This window comes from Camelus dromedarius, chromosome 17 (assembly GCF_036321535.1).
Source record: "Camelus dromedarius isolate mCamDro1 chromosome 17, mCamDro1.pat, whole genome shotgun sequence".
Lineage (NCBI taxonomy): Eukaryota > Metazoa > Chordata > Mammalia > Artiodactyla > Camelidae > Camelus > Camelus dromedarius.
The window spans coordinates 3,754,383-3,778,118 of NC_087452.1; the positions used below are offsets into that span (position 1 = coordinate 3,754,383).

General features: G+C 36.4%; 1 protein-coding gene across 11 annotated transcripts in view; it reads left to right on the top strand.

The window, feature by feature from the left end:
• The window catches only part of TMCC1 (transmembrane and coiled-coil domain family 1), a 180,301-nt gene that overhangs the window by 124,017 nt on the left and 32,548 nt on the right, over positions 1 to 23,736 (top strand). Inside the window, exon 1 of one of the 11 annotated variants that reach the window (XM_010984895.3) lies at positions 20,420 to 20,803. The exons of the other annotated variants lie outside the window; for them this stretch is intronic. Within the exon in view, the coding sequence (XP_010983197.1) occupies positions 20,741 to 20,803 (63 nt within the window). The 5' untranslated portion in view covers positions 20,420 to 20,740. Of the gene's footprint in view, positions 1 to 20,419; positions 20,804 to 23,736 lie in introns of those variants that run through there. 11 annotated transcript variants of the gene reach the window in all.

The following is a 23,736-nucleotide window of genomic DNA, read 5'->3' on the forward strand; positions in this document are numbered from 1 at the left end:
TGGGAAGTGAGAGTTTTAGGAAGTGAGACACTGTAGAATGCATTCTGTATATGTTGTTTAATACATAAGATAATATTCCCAGATGTTGACCTGTTTGAAAGATGAATAATTTCCGTTTTTCCTTTCTTAATAACCTTGCAACATCATACATCTGTATGTTTATGTAAAAGTCATGTATGTAATGGAAACATTCCAACCAATTTCATGACAGTGTTGACATTGCCTTACTTTTCTGTAGGAATGCCCAGAATTGATAGTGATAATTTAAAACTTTCGTGTGTAATCATTTGGTTGTAATTTAAACAACTGTTACTTACATTGGGCTGTCACTTTATTAAATGGTGAACTTTTGAAAGGCAAAACAAAACTCCCTTTGCATCTAAATCCTCAAACTGCTGTTTGACCTGAATCTCATCATTCCATTGGACTCAGTGTGCCACAGAATAGGAACAATGCAAAGGTCTGCCCACATTGTTTTGTAATTGTTGTGTTTCTTTTTAATTGAGTTCCATTTGAAAGAAATAACTAGAATAGTGATTTGAATGGTGATTCAGAAGTACACAGTATGACAGCAGCAGGAGACTGTTTCATGTTGCAGTGTTTCCCTACTCCCAGCGTTCAAAATCCCTTCCTTTTCCCCTTCAAAATTAGTGAGTTCACGAGAATGTATTATATCCCTTAAGACTGCTGTAAGGGGGAGGAATCAAGAACTCTGACAATCCTTGAAAACATTTGTCATTGATTATTTTGATTCATGCCAGAAATTATTAAATCCTAGAGCTCCAGTACATCCTGTCTGGAACAGAGGATGGTGTAGACCAATCATTTGTTCATTGAGCAAACAGTTGTTGAGAGTCTGCTATGTATCTGAGTTTGGGAGTTGAGATGGATTCTTTGCCCTCATGCAACTCACATTCTAGTTGGGGAAGGTGACAACAAGTAATAAGCCTAATAAGTAACCTAACTGTGTTAGAAAGGTACCGGCTATAAAAATAATAATACTGAGTAAGCAGGGGAGATTGGAAGTGCTGGGGGTAGACTGCCGTTGTTAATAGGATAGGAAGTGTAAGCCTCATTTTAAAAGAGACATTTGAGGAAGGGCTTAAAAGAAGTGAGCAGGTTAGCCATACACCTGTCTGAGGAATGAGCACTCCCAACAGAGGTACAGCCAGAAGGAGGGCAGGAGTGTTCTTGATGTATATGGGGAACAGGAAAGAGGTTGGTGTGACTAGAGGAATAAGGGAGGAGAAATGGTAGGAATTGAGGTGTCGAAGTGTAATGGAGTATCTATTGCTGTTTAACAAACTACCCCCAAATTTAGTGACTTTAAACAACTATTTTATTTGCTTACAGTTCTTTGAGTCAGCTATTTGGGCTGGGCTCAGTCGGGTGGGTCTTGTGCTGGTCTTGCCTGGGGGTCACTGTCGTTGTTGGGTGGCTCAGGTGAGTCTGGATGGCCTAAGAAGATTGGTACTGGTTGTCAACTGAGCCTCTCTCCATGTGGTACAGGGCTTTTAGCCTGAACAGCTATAAGGATGGAGCTGTCATCAACTGAGATGTAAAGCCTGCTTGAGGTGTCAGTGTTGCAAGAGAAAGCAAACCCCAAGGCGCACTTCTCAAGTCTCCTCTTGTGTGACATTTGGTAATGCTTCGCTTGGCCAAAGCACGTCCATGGCCAAGCCTTGTTTCACAGGATGGAGAAATAGATTCCATTTCCTGATGAGAGGAATGGGAAAGTCAGATTATAAAGGGAAGGGCATACTAGGTTGGATGAATTTCTGTTCTTAATCTGCCACACAGAGGGCCAGATCAGGCATGCCCCCAAAGGCCGTTTTTTAAGGACTGGCTTTCTCTTTGAGTGTAAAGGGAATACATAGAAAAATTTAAGTAAGGAAGTAATATGATTTGACTTGGGTTTTTAAAGGATCATTCTGTCTGTAGTATTGAGAATAGATTATATGGCGGCAAGGGAGACCAGTGAGGAGGCCATCATAGTAATCCGGACAAGATGTGATCGTGACTCAGGCTAAAGTAGTAGAAGTGAAGAGAATGAGAGGTGGTTAGACTTTGTATGTGTTTTGAATGTAGAGTCAACAGAATTTTCTGATGGATTGGCTGAAAGAGAGAAATTGATGACTATAGGGTTTTTATCTTGAACAGCTGGAAGAATGATTTGTCATTAACTGAGATCAAAAGTCTGCTGGTGGGGCAGATTTTGTGGGAATGAGCAAGAGTTCAGTTTGAGATTTCTGTTAGACATCCAAGTGAGAATATCAAAAATAAACAATCGGCTGTATGAGGGTGGAATTTAGGAGAGGTATAAGCTGAAAATAATATTTAAGGAAGTATCACAGTTAGATGGTATTTAAAGTCATGAGACTAGGTGAAGTCATCAGCAGGGAGAATGAGTGTAAAAAAGAGAAGAGGGGAAAGGACTGAGCCCTGAGCACTCTAGTTTGAGAACTGGAAGAGGAGCTGGTGCAGGGTGAGAATTGAGAGTACGATATACTGGAAGCCAACTTTGGAAATTCTCTGTGGGACAAGAGAAACATCGGCTGTGTCAGATGCTGCCTATAGGTCAAGTGTCAGATGCGGACTAGATCTTTGGATTTAGTAACGTGGAGGTGATTGGTTACCTTGACAAAAGCTTTTTGGTAGAATGATGGAATAAAAGCCAGTTGAGTGGCTTTAAGAATGGGAAGAGAAGAATTTAGAGACAGTGACTTTTAGACCATTTTTATGAGTTTTACTGCAATAAGGAACAGGGAAGTAGGGAGTAACTGGTGGAGGAAATGGGGTCAAAAACAAATTTCTTTAAAGTGGGAGATGTGAAAAAAATCATGCTGATAAGAATTCATTAGGGAGGGAAAAATGAATGCTTCTTTTATAATATTTAATAAACTTCAGCAGCACTTGCATGTGCAGGCACTATTCAAAGAACTTTACAGTATGAACTCATTTAATATGAGAATGAAACAGTGACTAAGTCACTCAGTATAAAGTATTTTGGTGGGCCCTGTAAGGAGTTCACAGATATATAGAAAACAAGCTCTCACTTAAGACTTGTACTCTCTATTAGAAAATATAGAAACTTTTAAAAATAACTGAAAATAAGAAGGTAGTATATAACGAAAAGTATACAGTTTAAAAGTTCAGAGAAGGGAGATTACTTTCAGCTGGAGAATAAGGTATATTGCTGATTTGATTATTTAAACTTAAAGATAGGCTCACTTGGATTTAAATTCATACACATTTCACCTTGAGCATGGACAGGAGCAAGAGTGAGTGTGTGTGTTGTAAGGTAGAATAGGGGCAGGGTTGGAGGTAGGAAGGAAAACTTTTCTTCTCAATAAATAGTCTAAGGAGGTCCAAATACAGAAAAGACAACCTCAGAGGTGCTCCTTTCTCTGTCACCATAATTGTCATCTTCAGGTTTATAGTCCTAACCTAACCCCCATATGTAAGAGGCAGTGGGGGATGGTGAGGGAGGGGCAGGGTGTGTGTGTATGTGTGAACTCCATGTGCCACTTCAGTACCTAAACTACGGGGATTCCTCCACTAGTTAGATATATTTAGGAGCCTGTCTGTGATTTTTTAAAAGTTTGGGAACAATCCAGAATTCTCTTTCAGGCGAATAAAATGGGGAAAGTTGAGATATATAAGCCCAGAAAATATAGTTAGAAGATATCCTTTAAATCTTATTTGCTCTTAGTGAAAAGTATAGTTGTTTGAAGTCTGAGGATAAGTAGTGAATTCACACTGTTTAGATTGATACTTGAGTGGAAGAAAATATTTTATGTTTAGTGGAACTTCGTGAGGAAAAGTTTATACAGAAGCATTTCTGGAGAGTGTAGAAGTGTAATTCAAGTTGGGGTTTTTGGGGGTTTTTTTAGCGGTTCCTCATACATATTGTCTATTTGAAAAATCTGAGTACGTTTTAATTGTGCCCTGATTGCGAGTTCAGAAAGGGATTCTTAAGGGATTCCAGAGGAGCTCACAGAAAAAGGAATTTGTATGGTCAAATTACGTATCAAATGTTGGTCAAGTTTACACATAATTAAAGGAATGCAATTCACCAGAAACTGACACAACATTGTAAACTGACTATACTTCAATAAAAATATATATACAAGAAAAAAGGAATGCACTTGACAATTAAAATGAGATCTTACACTCACTTACAAGATTAATTAAAATACAAAAATTTGATGCCTAGACCTGACACAGTCATTCGCCTGCACTGTGGGTAGTAGTGCAAATTGCTATAATCTTTCTGGAGGGCAGCTAACTTGGTAATTTCTATCAAAGTATAAAACATATGTACTCTCTAATACACTGCTAGGAATCTACATTATTAATATACCCACAGAAGTTCACTAAGATACATATATATAATAGTATTATTTATAATTTTAAAATGAGAAGACTATGTTTTGATGCCCAGTTGAAGTTCAACAACGTCAAATATCTTTGGCATCCCCTGCTGCACCAAAGATGGTGCAGCCTTCTTCCTTATTAGGGAACTGGATCTCGTGTTGTCCTATTTTACAGTTATCAGATGAATTCACAGGAATTTTTTAAAGTTTCCTAGAGATAAATTAAAGGCTTTTCATTTATTCTGTTAATGGCTGTCACTAGAGATGAGGTATTCAGAGTGGAAGATCTAATACTCCAAAATAATTCTCACAAAAGAGCTATTAGAAACAGAATGGACTACAGTAGGAGCTGTTAATAAGAAAACTAATCTTGAAGTAAAGACTACATGGATTAGTATGTGAGAAAGAAGTGGGGGAGTGGGTAGTCTAGAGGAAGTTTACCATAATTCTTTGCCTTCAGATAATTCTTTTTTTTTAATATTGAGGTATAGTTGATTTACAGTATTATAAGTTTCAGGTATACAACACAGTTTTCCACAACTTTTAAAGGTTATACTCCATTTATAGTTACTATAAAATATTGCCATATTCCCTGTGCTGTGCGATATATATAGTTGTGCCTTCTTTATTTTATATAGTAGTTTATACCTTTTAATCTCCTCTTCCCAGGTGCCCCTCCCCCCTTCCCTCTCCTTACTGGTAACCACTAGTTTGTTTTCTATATTCGGATAATTCATTTAATTTCTAAAAGCTCTGTTTTCATTTTGAAGAACAGAATTGCCAGCCAGGTTACAAAATTTGAAGGAGCAGCAGAGGAAGACGGAACTTTTATTACATAGTTCTTCCTAAACTAATGCTGCTTTTCCATTGTGCATCATTGCATTTATATTTAACATACATACATGTTTTATCAAATACAGGTTATTATATAAAACAATCAAATTTTTGTTTATCTTACATTTCCCCAGTATCAGCTATCACAAATTGCTTGCATCATTTGACTGTTATTATCCGCTGAGTTAATTATATGCAAATTACCTGTGAGTTTTGTAGCTGGTTAAGGAGCAATAGTGCAGCCAAGTGCAGAACATCCAGGTGGCAGCTGTTCATACCGCAAAAAAATGAGCAAGATCTAAAGAACTGCACTCAATTAATTACTTCTTTGGGGGCATGAAAGCAAGGTTCGAGTAAGGCAGAAATCTTACTGGTTCTCACTGACCAGATGGTTGTGGTGTTGACTGATCAGTGAACATTTTCACCTTGGAGGCAAGGGTTCTACACTGCATTGTCGCCACAGCCTCAGTTGTCTCTAAAAAGGAGAACAATATTAACCAGAGACTGAGGCTCAGGAGACCTGGTTCACAGCCCCAGCCCTACCACAATTAGATAGGACCTTGGGGAATTCAGTTAATATGCCAGAGCTTTTATTCTTCATCTGTAAAATAAGGCTGTTTCACAAGATACCTCTCAAGTTCTTTAGATTTTAGGAGTTCTCAGAACATACATGTATAGACATGTATAGATTGGTTTTAAAAATAAAATAATACATTTCCCTTTGACTCTCGGAAGTGGACAGAGACAGAGGAGTCAAACTTAGCATATGTTCTGTTTCTAGTCAGTTATTAGATTTAAAAAGCAATTTTTAACTGATTATTATTCTTTAATTATGAACTACTTACAGACGGTGCGTGAGGGATTTTACCATACTTAAGCTAGAACTACTAGTATTTAGGAAAATCTGCATTTAGACAAAGCTTTTAACTTTGAGTAGCATGATTATTTACTTTCAAAAGCATTCATTCTAAAATTCCTTTAAGTAGCCATTTTATGATACAAATTCTATTTACAAACCAAAAGCAAACTCATGGACATAGGAAAAAAACTATGGTTACTAAAGGGGAAAGGGCAGGGGAGAGATAAATTAGGAGTTTGAGATTAACAGATACACGTTACTATATATAAAATAGATAAATAACAAGGACCTTCTGTATAGCACAGGGAGCTATATTCAATTTCTTATAATAACATATAATGGAAAAGAATCTGAAAAGAAAATATATATGTATTTTTATGTTTAACTGCTTTGCTGTACACCTGAAACTAACATTGTAAATCAACTAAACGTTAATAAAAAAATTAAAAAAATAAAATATATCTAAAAATAGCCATTTTAAAGTCCAATATAATATTTTTAAATATAATAAATATCATTCTATATGTAAATCTTTAATTTGGATATTGCCAAAACAAAATCTGCCTTGCGAGTATCAAATCATAATTTACATGAGATTAATCTCTGTGGCCTACCAATTAATAAATTGGAATTTAAAATTAATTTTTAAAATGTACAGTGAAATGACTGTAACCATATAGTGCATATGTGTACTTAAAACATTTGCTTGATGATCTAAAGTTTCTAAAACACTGTGAGTCTTAAGGTAAAACTGTAATGCTTCAGTTCTGTTTTTTATTAATGTTTAAATTAGGTATGGACAGGTATTTTCTACATGCTGTTAATTCTTTGAAAAATAGACAAATTTTCAGTCTCCTTAGCACTAAACTGTTACTATTAAAGACCAGTGGTTAAGAATACATAAATAAGTACTTCATAAAAGAAGCCCTAGTTACTAAGGTATTAAACAGATCTTCTAAATTTAAATTATCCCAGACTAAATTCATTTCTTTTTTTTAAGATTTACTACGCTAGTAGATGAGAGGTATTTTTAAGAGATAGGCTATAGGGATTTTAGCAGTGCGTTTAACAGAGGTTTTCGTATCTTTGGGAGGGGGACTGTAACTATTCACAACTGTGAGAAAGTGAATGAATGAGTGGGAAGAGTACTAACTTGGGTTTCAGCAACGTGGTCTCTGATGGTTTGCAAGGTAACTTCCTGTCCTGTCCAGCCTCTTTAATTCTTTGGCTAAAGACATTGCCATGCTTGATAAGAGTTGAAGATGTCAAGCAGCTGAAAAGAATACTTAAAATTTTGAGCTGTGGATTTGGAATCTAATGGTATTTTCAAATATGAAGCAATAGTCACCGCATTATATGATTCAGCTGTACCACATTTATGTGATGTGTGGAAAGGTCAGCTCTTCTGAACACCATTTTCAGTTAAAGAGAAAACATAAGAACTAAATTAGATGCTTTGACTAGGTTCTCTAGCAAATCTCTTAACTCTTAAAGTGATTTAGATACTGTACCAAAAGGAAAGTGTTTGCTTAGGGGGATCTTAATTAACCTAAATCAGACAAAGCTCTTGTTACATTGCAATACATTTTAGGAATTAGGTTGTTTTAGTCATTCTTTGAAATTAAAATTCTAGAAAGGAAGCATTATTAATATTACCTTAATATTTGGATGTTATACCAGAAACATTGTTGTTAATGTAATTACAACATAAAACACCCTGAGAAAAAACAGAGTTCCTAGTTGTTGAAAAGAATAAAGAAGATACTTAACAATATCCCCATTTCAGTTTTGTTTACAAATAGCCACTAAAAGAACATTTGTTGTCAATTAATCGTGGGCAAATTTGTCTTATTAAACTTTTCTCTTTAATGTGGAAGACAAAGCACTAAGTTATTAGGAATTTTAATTAGGACTTTTCCTTCCCAGCTCCCTAGATTTGTGGTCTACAAATTCTCTAATACTCTCTAAAGCCTTAGTAGTCATCTCAATTTTAACTTTAAAATGTTTTGAAAAATAATTTGTTAAATCATAAGGAGATGAAAATAATTTTGTCAAAACATTCATGGGAAGATGGAAAATGTTTTTTTTCCTGAGTGACTGCCAAAGTCAAGAACAAACTAGGGACAGTTTCATATTGATTTTCTAAATAATGGCTTGAAAAAAGGTCTTCCGTATTTATTGCTTCTTAGTCTTATATGAGAAATTTGTCTCCTAATTTTAATTGCAAATGATTTTCCCCCAAACATTTCCAATAAATTTTACTTAATTGTAGGGTAGATTATCTTTTAAGGTTTCTTACAACTCTAGTTTGGAATTTTGTGGAAAAAAATTTTTTTTCTAACTCTGCTTTTTGTGTGGTTTTAGAATATCAGAAACTCATTCAATCCTTAGAGAATTAAAATTAATTCATAAGCAAACACTGTCTAGCAATCAGAAGTGGCTCTGTAACCAATCATTGAATACTAAAAAAAAAGAATGATTCCAATCAGAAACCAGCCACAACTAGCTATAGATGTAAATAGCATAAGCATATACTTAAAGTGATCTAATTTGTGTTTTTATTTTTTATGGATTCATTCAACAGACATTTATTAACCCTACATTGTCTGCCTGGTCCTGGAGAACCAGAAGTGAATATAGGGCCCGCTGTATGTATCCTCCCTCTTTTATGTAATTATAAATGAATTGGTCTTATATAACTTTTAGGGAGCCTTATTTTGTGAGTAGTTTCACTGGGACCACAGATTATTGACCTGTGGCTGTAAGTCCTTATTTTGCTGTTACCACAATGAAATTACAGAGTTTAGTGATCACATGTCCTAATTTACCCATTCAGATACTATAGTAAGCCTGTATATAGTCCAATGGAATACAGAAACCTCAGAACAGGGTTTCCTCTCTCTTCTTTGGAACAAGTCATTTTATTGTTATATCAGGTGGTTTTTGTTTGTTTGTTTGGGGGGTTTTGTTTGGTTTGGTTTTTTAGGTATTTCAAATAGGTAGAGCCTAAAGAAATTAAGCCAGTGAACATGATGGTATCTATTACTAGATCTATTACAAGTGAAATCAAAATCAAAGGCTTATAGATACTTAAAGAATGAATCATATTTTGTGAAAATTCTTGAATTGTAAAATTCAGATGTTGGGAGAAACTTATCAACTCTTACCTCACCTCCACCCCTCCACCTCCTTGCCCACACCGGCTTTTGGAAATGTGAGAGGATATTTTGGTTGTCACAAAGACTTGGGGAGGGGAGTGATGCTGTCATTAGTAAACAGAACTCTTCGATGCCGTAACAAACGGCCAAAATGTCAGGAGTAACGCTGGTTGGGAGCAAGTCCCCAAGCATATCCCATCTCCCTCTGCCCTTCCCTTTTCTCCTTTTCTTTCCTCACTAGAAAGTGAGAACCCCAGGTGCACAGGTGTTAGGGGTAGTGTTATGCTGTTAGCACCCTGAAGCCCTTGGCACAACACTTACTTGGTGCCATTCTCTCTTTTACAGCTACATTTTTTTTTCCGAGGGAACGTTGATGTCTAAATTAGGATCTGAAAGGACATTAGATCTCTCTACTTTCTATATTAGAACATATTATTGACCCCATTAGAAGGTGTCCTGTTACCTTCCTTGTCTTCTTCCTTTTCCCCTTTATAATTATAATCATAAATGTGCTACTGCTGTGTATACATTTGGTATACTATATGTTGATCCAGTTCACTGAAGCTCTAGGAGTGAGCTCTTTCCTAGCTTCAACTTTGACAGTGAACTTGTACTTTTGCTGTTTTTCAAGAACAGTGCAGATTCTTAGTCAGCCATTTTGATTACTGTAAGCCCCGTGTCAGCTTGGAACACAGAAAAGTTAGTTGTTTTGACCTCAGCAGACTTGTTCACTTATACATATTGTTCCCATTTGATGTAAACACAGTTGTGCCAAAGAACATGTGACTATTTGGCTTTGTATCTGTCATCTTATGTTAAATATTGACATTAGTTGATAAAAATATCCCTGGGAGATCCTTTTCTTTGGATCAGAATTCCAGTTGCACTTTCTTTCTAACCATTTCTAAATTACTGTCTTTTCCTTCTTGCAGTTCAAAATGTCTAAATTTGAATGCACAATTTTCTTTCCTAAAACTAACCCCTTTTTTACCTTCTCTATTGCACCATCATTTTCTTAGGCTGAAAACTTTGGCTTCATCTCTTACTCATTCTTTCCTTTTCATCTCCAGTGTGTAGTCAACAAATCCTAATGGTTCCTTCTTTGGAAGAATCACTAAGCATTTCTTTTACATCTCCTCTGCCGCCACTTTACTCCAGTCCTTATCATGTTTATCAGTAAGAATATCTCTAGTCTTTCACCTCTTTTTTTCAAGCTTTTGACCTCTCAGGTTGAAACTACCAAAGTAGAGGGCAAAATGCATTAAGGCATAATGTCTCGGAAAGAAATGGGAGGCAGGTGAATATTAACTCTGAGATTATCTAATCTGCCACAGAGTAAAATTTTTGTCTTTTGTCCTAAACTTTAACTCATCCCAAAGATTCACTCACTCATTTATTCCTCCATTTAATAAATATAATATTTACTAAGTATATGTCCTGTTGTTAATAGCTAAATAGTATCCTTGCTATCTTTGTGTTCTCCTTTGACAGTTCATCTCTTCAACTATCCTATTTATGCTTTCTCTAGTCTTTCATCTCTAACCCGAAGCCTGCAAGCTCTAGTCCTGTTTCTTATGTACTAAACATTGATTCATTTTAAGCTCCATAAGTCACACAAGTCCCAAAACTGATGGGTGGCAAAGCAAGGACTCAGTTGCATCTCTTTTGCAGACCAGCAACCTTCTGGCCCCATCTTGCTAATCCAATAAAGCCTGTTGTCTAAGCTTAATGATATGAAACAACACAATACTATAATGTGATGGTATCTCAAGAGAAAGAGTAAAGGAATGAGAAATTGGCTCTTTAATTGTTCTTTATAACAAACTTTAAGAAATTTGGAAAGAGTTACATTCCAATAAGTAGCCAGTTAATATATCTTTCTTCACCTTTACTTCCCACTCTGTCTTGGTTGTATCTCTATTTTGAGTCATATGGCTATTGTTAAAGAATATTTGAAACCAGATATTAGGGACTACTAAGGCTCTATGCAGTTTAGTAGGAACTTAAATAGGAAGGAACAAGGAAGCCAGGTTATTAAAAGATGAAATAATTTCATCTTTCCACTACCTAAGCCGTCTATGGCTAGTAAAGTTTTGGAAAACATAGAGAGAAATCCTTGTTCTTCTCAGAAGGCCTTGAAATGCCGTGAATGCCATTTTCTTGCCTTTTTAGCAATTTTTGTATTTTCTGAGAATGTGAAAAATGTGTTTATTTTCTATTTCTTAGAGTCCCAATATGGTCTTTTCTTCACCTGGGATTGAAAGGTATAAAACTGATAGTAAGTAAGGATTTTCAAAAAATGGCTTATGTAGCTCTGACATTCATGGAGCATAGCAAGAAAATAGCTCTTAGTAGAGGTGGTGAGTAGCATTTTTCTAAACCGAGATAGCAATACCTGTATATTACCTTGACGTAGAATATACTTGCACATATCCTCATGATTTACCTTAAACTTTTGACATTTCTGACTTGCTTTATTTTGTCTCTCTCTTTTTTTTTTTTTTTTGACATTGAAGGTGTGAGCTGGGGTTAGGAGGAGATGGAGAATTCTTGCTTAATGGGTACAGAGTTTCAGTTTCGGATAATGAAAAATTTCTGGAAATAGAGAGTGGCAATCGTTCCACCACATTGTGAATGTTCTTAATATCACCGATTATACACTTTAAAGTGGTTGAAATGGTAAATTTTATGTTTTGTGTATATTACTACAATAAAGAAAAAAAAATTTTTTTAAACAATGAAGATGTGACCTCACTTAGAAAATAAAACAAATCAACCTGGTTTCACCAAAAACTGTGTGCTTTTTTCCCTCATAAGCCTGCTATTTTGAAAATATTTGTTTACAAACAGCATATATTATTTTTTCTTAAAAATAGTAATTGGGTACTAAGAGCTAGCCAGCATTTCTGAACAGCACAGGACAGTGATACCACCAGGAGTACTTAAAATTCTAGAGAAAATTAAATATTTGTCATTTTAATCTTCCTGTACAACTTTATTACGGGTGAATGTACACTTTGCACTGGGCCTTTGGAACTCCTGAGAACAGCTTGACCCTTTTGTGCACCTCAGGTTGTAGACCACTGTTCTGTGCCATTTCTCATGACATCACAAATATTATTTTAGTATGCTGTTTCATTTTATGAAATAATTTTTGTATGGTTCTGCACTTGCTTTACAGGAGGTATTTGGGGGTTGCCTGTCCCTTCCTTTGGTGGAGAATGGTATTCTTGTCAGGGCTTTATGGTACTTCACAGTTGTGAAACAGCTTGCCACACACCTTTGAGCCCCTGAGGTGGCAGATGACATTGTGGTATGTGATTCCTCTGAGGTAGGCAGAGCCTAAATAAGCCACCTTCACTGCTCACTGTACTTCCTCAGTTGTGTCTCGTATAGCAAGATGGGTAACTTAGCTAGTTTCTAAAGAAGGTCAGTGCCTATGTTCTTCCTCCCTAAAACCTCATAATTCCGAATTAGGCACTAAGCAAAAACTTCTGTTGCTCTCCTTTCTGAATTAATTGAGTCTAAGCAGTAAAGTACTTGCTTTATTTAGAGGTTCATATGACCATGCTAATCTCAAAAGATTTTAAACCCTTTTCCAGTTCCTTGCTTTGTCATTTTTCTGCTCCCCCGCCCACTGGCTGGTTATGGGTGTTTGCTTTTGCATAAAAAAGCCACTGAAGTCAAACAAAACCTACCTCTTACTGAATCCCAGTGGGAGGTTAATACAGTTAGGGGCTTTTTAGCTGAATGGTTGCCCGGTGGAGAAGGACTAGAGAAGAGACTCCTTGAGGAATGCATAGCCAGCTGATGCTTCAGGTTTTAACTTTAGTGCCTCCTTGCAAATCTGATCTCTGTTGTCTACAACCACAGATAGTAATTGATTTATTAAATTTATCTCCTTTCTTCCTCGACTCAGCTTTGCTTTTCCCATCTTTTACCACTTTGGGAAAAACTTATCTAGTCAGTCACAGGCATCAACTTCAAGATCAGTCCATAAGAACAGAACAGGTTCCTTCCCTTGGTCTTTGGACATTCTTCCCCAGTGGATCCTTCATGAATATTAAAATAGATTAAAGGGTGAAAGAGGAGAATGTAGGTGTTTTATCCAGAAAATAAGGTAGTATTCATGAGGTTTCACAGTTGAGATAGGATTTTTTTGGTATATGTATATATATATATATATATATATTTTTTTTTTTAATTGGAGTATAGTCAGTTTACAATGTTGTGTCAGTTTCTGGTGTACAGCACAGTGCTTGTCATATATGAACATACATACATTCGTTTTCATATTCTTCACCATAAGTTACTACAAGATATCGAATATAGTTCCCTGTGCTATACAGTATGAACTAGTTGTTTATCTATTTTATATGTATTAGTTACATATAAAATGTAAATCTTGAACTCCCAATTTATCCCCTCCCAGCCCCTTCCCCCACCCCATAACCATAAGTTTGTTTTTTATGTCTGTGAGTCTGTTTCTGTTTTGTAAATAAGTTCTTTGTCCTTTTTTTTTTTTTTAAGATTCCACATATAAGGGATATCATATGGTATTTTTCTTACCCTTTCTAGCTTACTTCACTTAGAATGACAATCTCCAGGTCCATCCATGTTGCTGCAAATGGCATTGTTTTATTCTTTTTTATGGCTGAGTAGTATTCCAATGTATACCGCAACTTCTTTAAATATAGCACAACTTCTTTATGCAGTCATCTATCAATGAACATTTAGGTTGTTTCCATGTCTTGGCTATTGTAAATAGTGCTGCTGTGAACATTGGGGTGCATGTATCTCTTTGAGTTAAGGTTCCTTCCAGATATATGTCCAGGAGTGGGATTGCTGGATCATACAGTAAGTCTATTTTTAGTCTTTTGAGGAGTCTCCATACTGTTTTCCATAATGGCTGCACCGAACTACATTCCCACCAGCAGTGTGGGAGGGTTCCCTTTTCTCCACACCCTCTGCAGCATTTATTGTTTGTGGACTTTTGAATGATGGCCATTCTGACTACTGTTGAGATGATACCTCATTGTAATTTTGACTTGCATTTCTCTGATAATTAGTGATATTGAGCATTTTTCCATGTGCCTATTGACTATTCATCGGAGAATTGCTTATTTAGGTCTTCTGCCCATTTTTGGATTGGGTTGTTTGTTTTTTCCTTATTAAGTTATATGAGCTGTTTATATATTCTAGAAATGAAGCCCTTGTCGGTCTCACCTTTTGCAAATATTTTCTCCCATTCTGTAGGTTGTCTTTTTGTTTTGCTAATGATTTCCTTTGCTGTGCAAAAGCTTACAAGTTTAATTAGGTCCCATTTGTTTATTTTTGCTTTTATTTCTATTGCCTGGGTAGACTGGAGATAGGTTTTAATGATATAGAAAAGCCTCTGGAATTAGCCTTGGTTTTTATAAAGAGCATCTTTTGTCTGAGATTTGCTTCCAAATAATTGCAGAGGAGGAAGGAAGTACTGGCCATGAGTTAATAATTGAAGCGGGGTAAAGAGTACACAGGATTCATTATCCTCTCTACTTTGATACGTTTGAAGTGTTTTATCACAAAGAAGTTTTTAAAAGACATCGTTTCCGCAGGAATTTTGAAAGGATAAAATCTATTTCCTTATGAAATTTTCAACATCACCCTAATATTCAACAGTATTGAGCACAATAAATTACAATTATACGCTTATATAACTGAGGGGAAAATATTTTCTTGTCAGATATAATTCTGAATTTAGTAGGGTTTTTTGTTATTTTTGTTTTGTAATTGTCCAGATTATTGTATTTATATAGAAATGTCTAAAATTATTTTATAAATTAGATTCTAATGAAGCAGTTTTCAGCTTTGTTGCTGTCCAAGGGCATACTCAGTAAACTAATCAGTGTTGAGAAGTCTGAAAAATACTCAATGGAAAAATAGTATTAAACAGTTCTTTATAAAGAAACACTTAAACATTTTTGCATTTTTTTAAAGGAGACCTTTTATGTTATCAGTAAAATATCCCTGATACATTTTTGTGGGGTGTTTAGTAAAGGAGCCTGTTTTCTCAGTCTGAGTCCTAACTTCACTTTGCTGCTAAAATGCCAGCTTAATCCTTGGTGTCTTCTATTTTGTCAGGTTGATCACTCATTAAAATACCTTTACCAGCTGAGATGTTATAACGCTGCTCTAAAGCAAAGATTAGTAAACTTTTTTTCTTTTCCATAGGTCCAAATAAAAAGTATTTTAGGCTTTGAGGGTCACATACGCACTCTGTTATATATTCTTTGGTTTTTTGTTCTTCTCAGCTATTTTAAAATGTAAAAATAGTTCTTAGCTCTTTTGTAAAAGCCTTACTAAAACAGGCAGAAGGCCGGAGCTTGCTAACTCCAGCTGAACAATTGATCTCTAATTAGATGCTTTAAGAAATAAAAGATAAGGATCCAAATGTTCAGTGTTATTTTTTAAAGGTAAAATTATAACTCTCATATAGAATGAACATGTGTCAAAGATTTTATTTAACTCACTAATTAACCAATTATTAGCAACCAGTAAGATGTTATAATTGGTCCAAATGAGAATCGGACTTAAGGAAATTTATATTCTCTACCAGACAAAATTCATTAGCATTTCATCACCAGCACTGCCCATAATGTAATTTCCATCTCTACAGAGTTTCAGAATAATATGGCCAAAGACAAAGTTGCAGACCTTTATATAGTCCGATAACTCCAAAAGATCCAATAGACAGTACCAGGTATCCCCTTGAAAGGACATATAATTTTTTTTTTCACCATTTTAGTCTTTCACAATTTCTGCTAACAGTCTCTCATCCTTCCTGTGATCATAATTTCCAAAGATTTTTCTTGATCACAAAATGGTTGGTCTCATTAGGTTTGATCTGATTATTTATATAGGTACAGTAAGAGTGCCAATTAATCATCCAGACATCCTTGAATTTTCTTTGCAAATCCAGAAGGATGCAGTTTTGAGCAATTATTAAGGCTGTAGGATTAACTTCTGTATGGATGTTTTCATAAGAAATCTTAGATTGGACTGTTAAACACCTGTATTATTTACTATCCCAAGGTTAGAAAACCACACCTAAGAAATTCTGACTAGATTTCATCTGCAGTGCTGATAAATTTGGGTGAGTTAATCTCATCTTTAAGTGCCTAGCATTTGTTTAAGGCTTGCCTGGAAGTAAGTGACTCTCCTTACACCTGTAAGCGAGGAACCCTGTGAATCAGGCATCAGGTCAGTTTTCCTGGGAGGTCTTCTTTATAAGCATTGGCTCCGTATATAAAGTCAACTATTGTTACTTAATGTGGTTTTACGTATCTAATTAAGTGAGAGTCATACTCAAATATGACATTCCTGGTATGTATGGATACAATATCCTAATGAAAAGGAGATAAGATACTAGCATTGATCCTGTGCAAATAACAATATTGCCATGACAAGTAAAGGAAAACTCAGTTTCTGAATGCTGTGGATTCAGTGAAAATCAGATACCACTTAATGTTTTATTTCAGATCACAAAAGCAGAGTCTACTAAAATGTGGGTTAGAAATAGTTTAAGAAGAAAGTAAAAGTCCTTCCTCATGTAGCCACAAAAAAAGAACACTAAGTAGCATCAACAAATAACCACAATAATCTAAACAAATAACCACTGTAAAATTTCCTTCATCAGTTCATTCAATCCTGTGTAGTTAATTCTTGCTCAAATGGAACTTGGGTCAACAGTCTGTCTTCGTGAAACATCTGCTTCTGGACTGGAAATCCTGATCCAGTCCACTGGTGAAGTCTGAAAGTTGTCTAAGTGATGTCAGCTCAGCAACATGTATGCAAGAATCTGTTCTTTGGAGTAGCAATCGTTTATAGAGAACCTCGCACATTCCTTTCTGTGAGACTCTCAAAGATAGTTTCAAAATCTGGAACAAACTGCCACTTTACTTTAGGACAAAAGTGCTCTTTTTCCTTGAAAAGCAAAAGGACTTTACACCTTGTGTTTCTCTGTCACTGTTATTCCTAGCATAGGAATTCGAACCTCCTACATCAATTATGACATATTTCAGAGAGAAAACTAGGTGGAGGGAGTGGATAGTAAGAACTATCTATCGTTCTGGTAGACCATAAAGCTCCTGAAAACACATAACATACTTTCTACAGCCCACATGTGTCTTTTACACCTTCTTAAAGTGGCAAAATGAACCTGATTATAACATGACCCAAAGATACAGCCACTCTAATAGCATATACAGATAAGCAGATGTGTATCAACTTCAAATTATGCTTAATAATCAACATTTAGTATTCTGTTTGACTTAGAAATATATCTGGGTGTCCAAGAATTATTTATTAATTAGCTCCATTTAACATTAGTCCAAGGAGCTGACACATAATTGCTGTTGATAGAAAAATATTGTCAGCATTATGATTTAATTTAGATGAACACAAATTTTCAATTTTCTAAATATCAGACATTATATAGGGAGGATAATAGTAGCTTATTTGATCAGTACACCTGTATGAATAAATTTAGGCAGTTCAGATTAATTTCTATATGAGAAGAGAAACCCAAATAAATTAAGATGTGTGCAATATTATACTTAACTCTGACAAAACTAGTCTTTTATTCTTTGGTTTGGTTTTGTTTTGTTTTGACAATTAGTCTTGATTTGCAAAATCAACCTTAAAAAATTTTTTAATTATATGAATTTGGATTTTTTTTTAATGTTTCTGAACTAGTTTCTGTAAAGATTTTTTTCCTATGTGGCATATGTGAATTATTATTTGTTCAATTTGTTTTCTTGAACTATTAAGAATGTTTATATATAAATGCTTACTTAGCTCTGTAAAACCAATAAGAACCCCTTAATTTAAGAGCTGTTATAATCTAATTTTTTTTTGCTTTGCTATGCTTGTAACTTTTTTAAATTGAACTGTATATACTTGATTTACAATATTGTGTTAGTTTCAGGTGTACAACAAAGTGATTCAGTTATACACATATGCATACATATATATATTCTTTTTCAGATTCTTTTCCATTATAGGTCATTACAAGAAGTTGAATATAGTTCCCTGTGCTGTACAGTAAATCCTTGTTGTTTATATATTTTATATATAGAAGAGATATTATAATCTTTTTAAATGTCTTCTAAAAATAGGAAAACATTTCATACTTATACAACAAGAATTCAGGGTCTTTCTAAATTACAGGCTCAGACATACAGAGAGCTGTGGTTTCAGTTCTGCAGCTCCAGCCATGGGTCAGAAGTAAACACAAAAACACAAAACCTCACCAGTTCAGATCTCAAAGAGTTGTTCTACTTTATAATATGTACAACTTTCTTAATTGAGTTGAGTTCAGTATAGACAAATGGGCAAAAAGAGAAGTCTGACAAACTGAATTCCCTTTTGGTTTCTCACCCAACTGAAAATAGATATATATCACTCCTCCTCAGAGACTACCAAATGGTCAAACTGTTAAAATTAGATTCGCAATCAGTGCTGCCATCACTGAGGAGTAACTTATCAACTGTGTATAAATCAGAAACAGAAACAAAGTCAGCAGGAAAAAAAATTGAGAGAAAGTGGCAAAATTAATCCTCTATTGCCAGTTGAGATTTACTTTGGGAGCCAACAAGACATGTACCCAGGCTAAGGCAGCCAGTGAGAAGTACTTCTCTGGCAACTCAGGTAAATCCATTGGCATCTTGATAGAACCTCAGAAATGTTTAAGGATAATTGTTTGTAAGGTAAGATCACAGTTTTCATACAGATACACAACGAGCATCTCTTGCACACAAGATCTTAACACCCAGGGAGCTCTTCAGGGCTGCTGTCTCCACATGGCAGCTCATCCAATCAAGGCAGCTCTGATCTTATGGCACCTTGTCTCAGCACATGCTTCAGTGATCTCAGTGGTCGGAAAAGAGGATAAAAGAGCCACATAACAGTTTTTGGTCTCGTTTTATCTAATTGATGAGGTTACATACAATTTTACTTTCTTTTATGCCCGCTCATGTTTTCAGTTTTCTGCAGTGAACATGATTGTCTTAAGATATATTAAAAATGCTAATAAACAGAATTAAGCAAACATCAGCTACTATTGATGTTAGCGAATACAGGATTGGATTTTTGGGGTTTTTTTTTTTTTTTTTTTTTTTTTTTTTTGGTAGAAACAAATATTTACTCTTGAAACTTTACAGTCTAATTTTTAAGCAAAGACAAAACTTGTAAGTCATAAAATTCTTTATTAATTTGTTCTGGAGAATCAAGTTCTGAGTTCTGAGCCTCTACAGAAAAGAGGAATTTCTGGAGCCGTGGTTTTAACTAGAATTTTCTTCAAATTCATTCAGGATACTTTGCATTCCACTTGAAGGGTTTCATCTGATTTAAATGAAAAAATGCTAAGGGAGCTGGTGAATGCTGATAGAGCTGATAGACCTTCTTTGACCTTTCAGTATTCTGCTGGCCTGAGTTTCCAGCCCCATACTTAAATAGAAGTACAGGAACTATCACAGCTTTAGGCTCATGTACTGTATCAAATTGTCTTCACGTCCAGTTCCTTTCTGTATATTAACCTCAGGAAAATGCTAGCTGTTATATGTTGTACATACTACACTATGTTTCATAATCACTGAAATTCTTCCTATGTGCATGCCCCAAAACTACTTTTATAAATGAAGAAATAAAACTCAGACCTGATACCTTTCCTAAATCCCAAAGTGACTTTTTCAGGGCAGAAACAGTCTCTTTCAGATGTCCAGCTCTTTCATGCAGTACCGTGGGTGTTCAGTAAACAGTATGTGATGGTACAGGGGCTGAGCCTGGGCTCACAGCTGTGGTGGTTTAATCTGTTACTTAAACTTCAGAGAGTTTAATGCTTTTCCTTCAGAAGCTTTTTTTCCCCTTTGTCCACAGTGAAAAAGACTTTAGGGTCTGATGATCACGCACAAATCTTTCTGAAGGCTTTCTCTTGCTCAATTTTCATTTAAGTGACGTTGTGAACCTAAAATGAAAAGTAGGAGAAGAAACATTAGGAAAGCATAGACATTTGTTCTGGCAATCTTTCAGTCCTTTATTAAAACCAAGCTACCTGAATAGTGTTATTTTATTTAGAATGTTTCTCTTAGCTATTCTCTAAACCTTTTCTGGTTTTAAATGAGAAGACAAATGTGGATGGTGAATTAATGCCCTGTAGCTTTAAATTCAGCCAGTTTGATGCGTTTGTCTTTCATAAAAGATGCTCACAGCTCCGAGAAGAGAGGCAGATACTGTCTGTGATCTCCATTTTCAGAGTCAAACTATTCATTTGCATTAGCAGCTCCAGCAAACTGCACCCGCGTGCACACACACACACACACACACAGATGCTTGTTTGGCAGAAGCTTTCTGTTTATTCAGCACAGAGTCCTCCCTGGCTCCCAGATGTAGAAAGCTCTAAGAGCTGATGCAGGAGACAGAACCGGAACTGTACGTAGGCTGAGGTGGGCACTGCGGAGGACTGACTATGCGGGATGTTGATGTGGTGCGGCTGTACCTGCCTGTTCTGTGAAAGGCACTTTTCTGAGGCTGTGAAGGTGAGAAGCCCGGGGATGAACTAGAAGCTTCGTTTCGGCTGGCTCTTGGTGGGGGAATGCATTCCCAGTGGTAGCTGTCCTCATTTACAGCGTTATTCTCGGAAACCGAGTATGTGCAGCCGTGACAGACTATGCCACAGCTCCTCTGCAGTTTGGAAGCTGGGACAAATGGAAAGAGCTTATAGCCAAAAGAGGTTGTGATTGTTTACACGGTCCAAGTTGCTCTGGCAGTGCACAAATGAAGGATGAGCTTTGTGGCAAGCAAAACCAGCAGACTGCCTGACAGGGGGTTTTGGTAAGATAAATGTGTTGCTTGTGTTTTGTTTTGGGTACTCCCCCACCCCCACCCCCTCCTTTTTTTTTTTTTTTCTTTTTTTTTTTTTACTTTTCTATGTCAGTTGTGTAGAATTGCCTCTCAGCAATAGCTAAAACATGTTGCAGGTTCACATTTGATGGAAAGGGATAGCCAAGGAAGCCAGAAAGGAAAACATTTCTGGTCATTCAGTTGTGACCTTCAGAAATAATGGACAGGTTTTCTCAGACATCCATGAATAGGCCAAAACCAGGAATTTCCAGAGCAAAGAATGCTAACTAGTAATTAGATACCCTTTCCCTTCTTTGAACTGTCATAATTACCCCCCTCCCCTTTGTTTCCAGCTTTCCCTATGGCCTGAAGTGGAGAAGAAAAAAGGCTGCCTGCTCTTATTGAGTTGTTGCCACTGGAGCAGTGATAGGCTGAGAACATAAGTGTGGAGGTGGAGGAGGGCAGGGTGAGGAGTCTGCTGTTCTCACAGCCGTGCGTCGGTGGCTGTTTGTCTTGGATTCATCGTCAGTGCTGTGCAGTATCAAGTGCTTGTTAGCGCTGTGTCTCTTTGCCTGTCCTGTGACTGAATCCCTTTTGTGTTCTATTTTGTACACTCTTCTTTGCCAGACCCAATTCTATCATTATAAAGCCTTTTTCTGTTACTGTTAATACATATTAGCCTTTATTAGAGAAAAGATAGTTGTAGAAAGTAGCCCTGAAATACTTAACGGATCCCAAGAAAGATAAAGACATTTTCTCTTTAAAATCTGGACTTTGCTTTCAGCAGATTTTGGAATCTTGATTTTGGGATCCTTAATAAGCATTTTATTACAAGTTAAAGAAATAGTCATGTAAGGTCTGTGAAATCATATCAGAATCACCTTGCTCTAATCTGCTCCAAGTTGGATCCTGTTTCTTTTGTTTTCTAAGCATGAAGATTTACTTTTCTTCATCCTTACTTAGGCAAGTATTGCTGGATAGTATGGTGACTGTTTCATTAGCCTACCCCAGACCTTGTCCTTGGGTCCCTCTCCTCACCAGTAGAGACAGCCAAGTTTCCTAGGTGCTTAGAGTGGGCACAGAAGAGATCCATTGACACCTGACTTTTTGCTGACTCACTGGTTATGTAAGCCTTGAAAATACAGCTACCCATATACTCCACTAGGTTACTGGGCAGGTGGCTCCCTCCCTGTTTACTGGTCTTTTCCTCTCAGCATCCTTCTGCTTCTTCCTTAAGCCTTTTTGGTAAAACAGTCTCAACCTTTCACCAAGTGAACTCTAAGAAACAGTGAATAGACACATCTTTTCTTTTTTCGTTGTTTTGAGTTGTCATGTTGATAAAATTCCAAATTTTGTATTTTCTTGGCAAGTGAAACCTACTTCCCTTCATTTATGCCCTGGTTAAAGTAACAACTATCTTCGAGAGCTTAGTTTAAATGCCCCTGTTCAATTGAATTATTCTGTGACCTCCCTATCTAAAGTAGGTTTCTCTGCCTTAGATTATTACTTTTCTCACAGCACTCTATTCTTTTTCTTTGTACCACCTTTCACAGTTTATGTTACTTGATTACTGGTTTTTCTGTCTCTGCCACTTTTCCCTACTCAGCCCTAATTGTCATGAAGGCAGAGACTTTATTTTATCTGTCAATATATGCCCAAGCACATAGCAAAATGCCTGACTGAGAGTTGTAATCAAATAACATTAAGACTCTATGGTGATGTTGACTGAAAAAAAAAATACATATGAGAGTTGTGAGTTAAGTTTTACTGGGGACAAAATGAGGACTATAGCCTGGGAGAGAGCCTGTCAGATAGCTCTGAGGAGCTGCTGTGACGAGGTGGTGGAGGTCAACATAAATGTGATTTTAGTAGAGGAGGATATGTGCGATCAAGCACACATTTTGGCAGAAGGTTGCTGCTTGTCATGAGGAGGTTGCCAGCAGTCACGAGAAACAGATGTATGAGTTAATGATTTGAGTGCATAGAAACTAGATATGAGAAGATGCAAGAAACTGGGCTCATAAAATCTTCTCCTAAAAAAATACCTAACTGAAGGCCTGTTCTGCCAGTTTTCCCAGAACATGGAGTGCCTTATTCCTGAACTCCTTTCAGGGTGTGTTGAAGGTAAGCGGTTACAGTGACTAGTGACTTCATTCTTGCAGAGGCAAATGGTAAGTGGTAATTTTTCATCCACTGTGAGAAGAAACAGGATGAGCAGCAAGGTCTGAAAGAGGCCAGTGTGACTGTAATGGGAGAAGCACGCTGCAAGCTGCAGCTAGGGAGATGGCCCCAGAGCCTAATCATACGGAACTCTCTAGACCATGCTCAGATTCTTGTTCTTAATATTTTAAGAGTATGGGGAACTACTGAAAGAATGTAAACATTGGGTGATTTAGGACTTCTTTTGCCTAAATGAATGCAGATAAATCAGTCCAAGTGAGAGATCCAGGGGAGAGAGAGCAAGAGTTTGTCCTACGAGTTTGGCAGGAGAAGCAAGTAGGGATAGGTGAGAGTGCTATAATTTGATGGAAATTTGAAAAGTGAAATAGATAGGACTTGGTGTTGGATTAGATATAGGCAGAGGCAGATAAGGCCGGAATGATTTCTGGGCTGTGGCACGGTTTGGCTT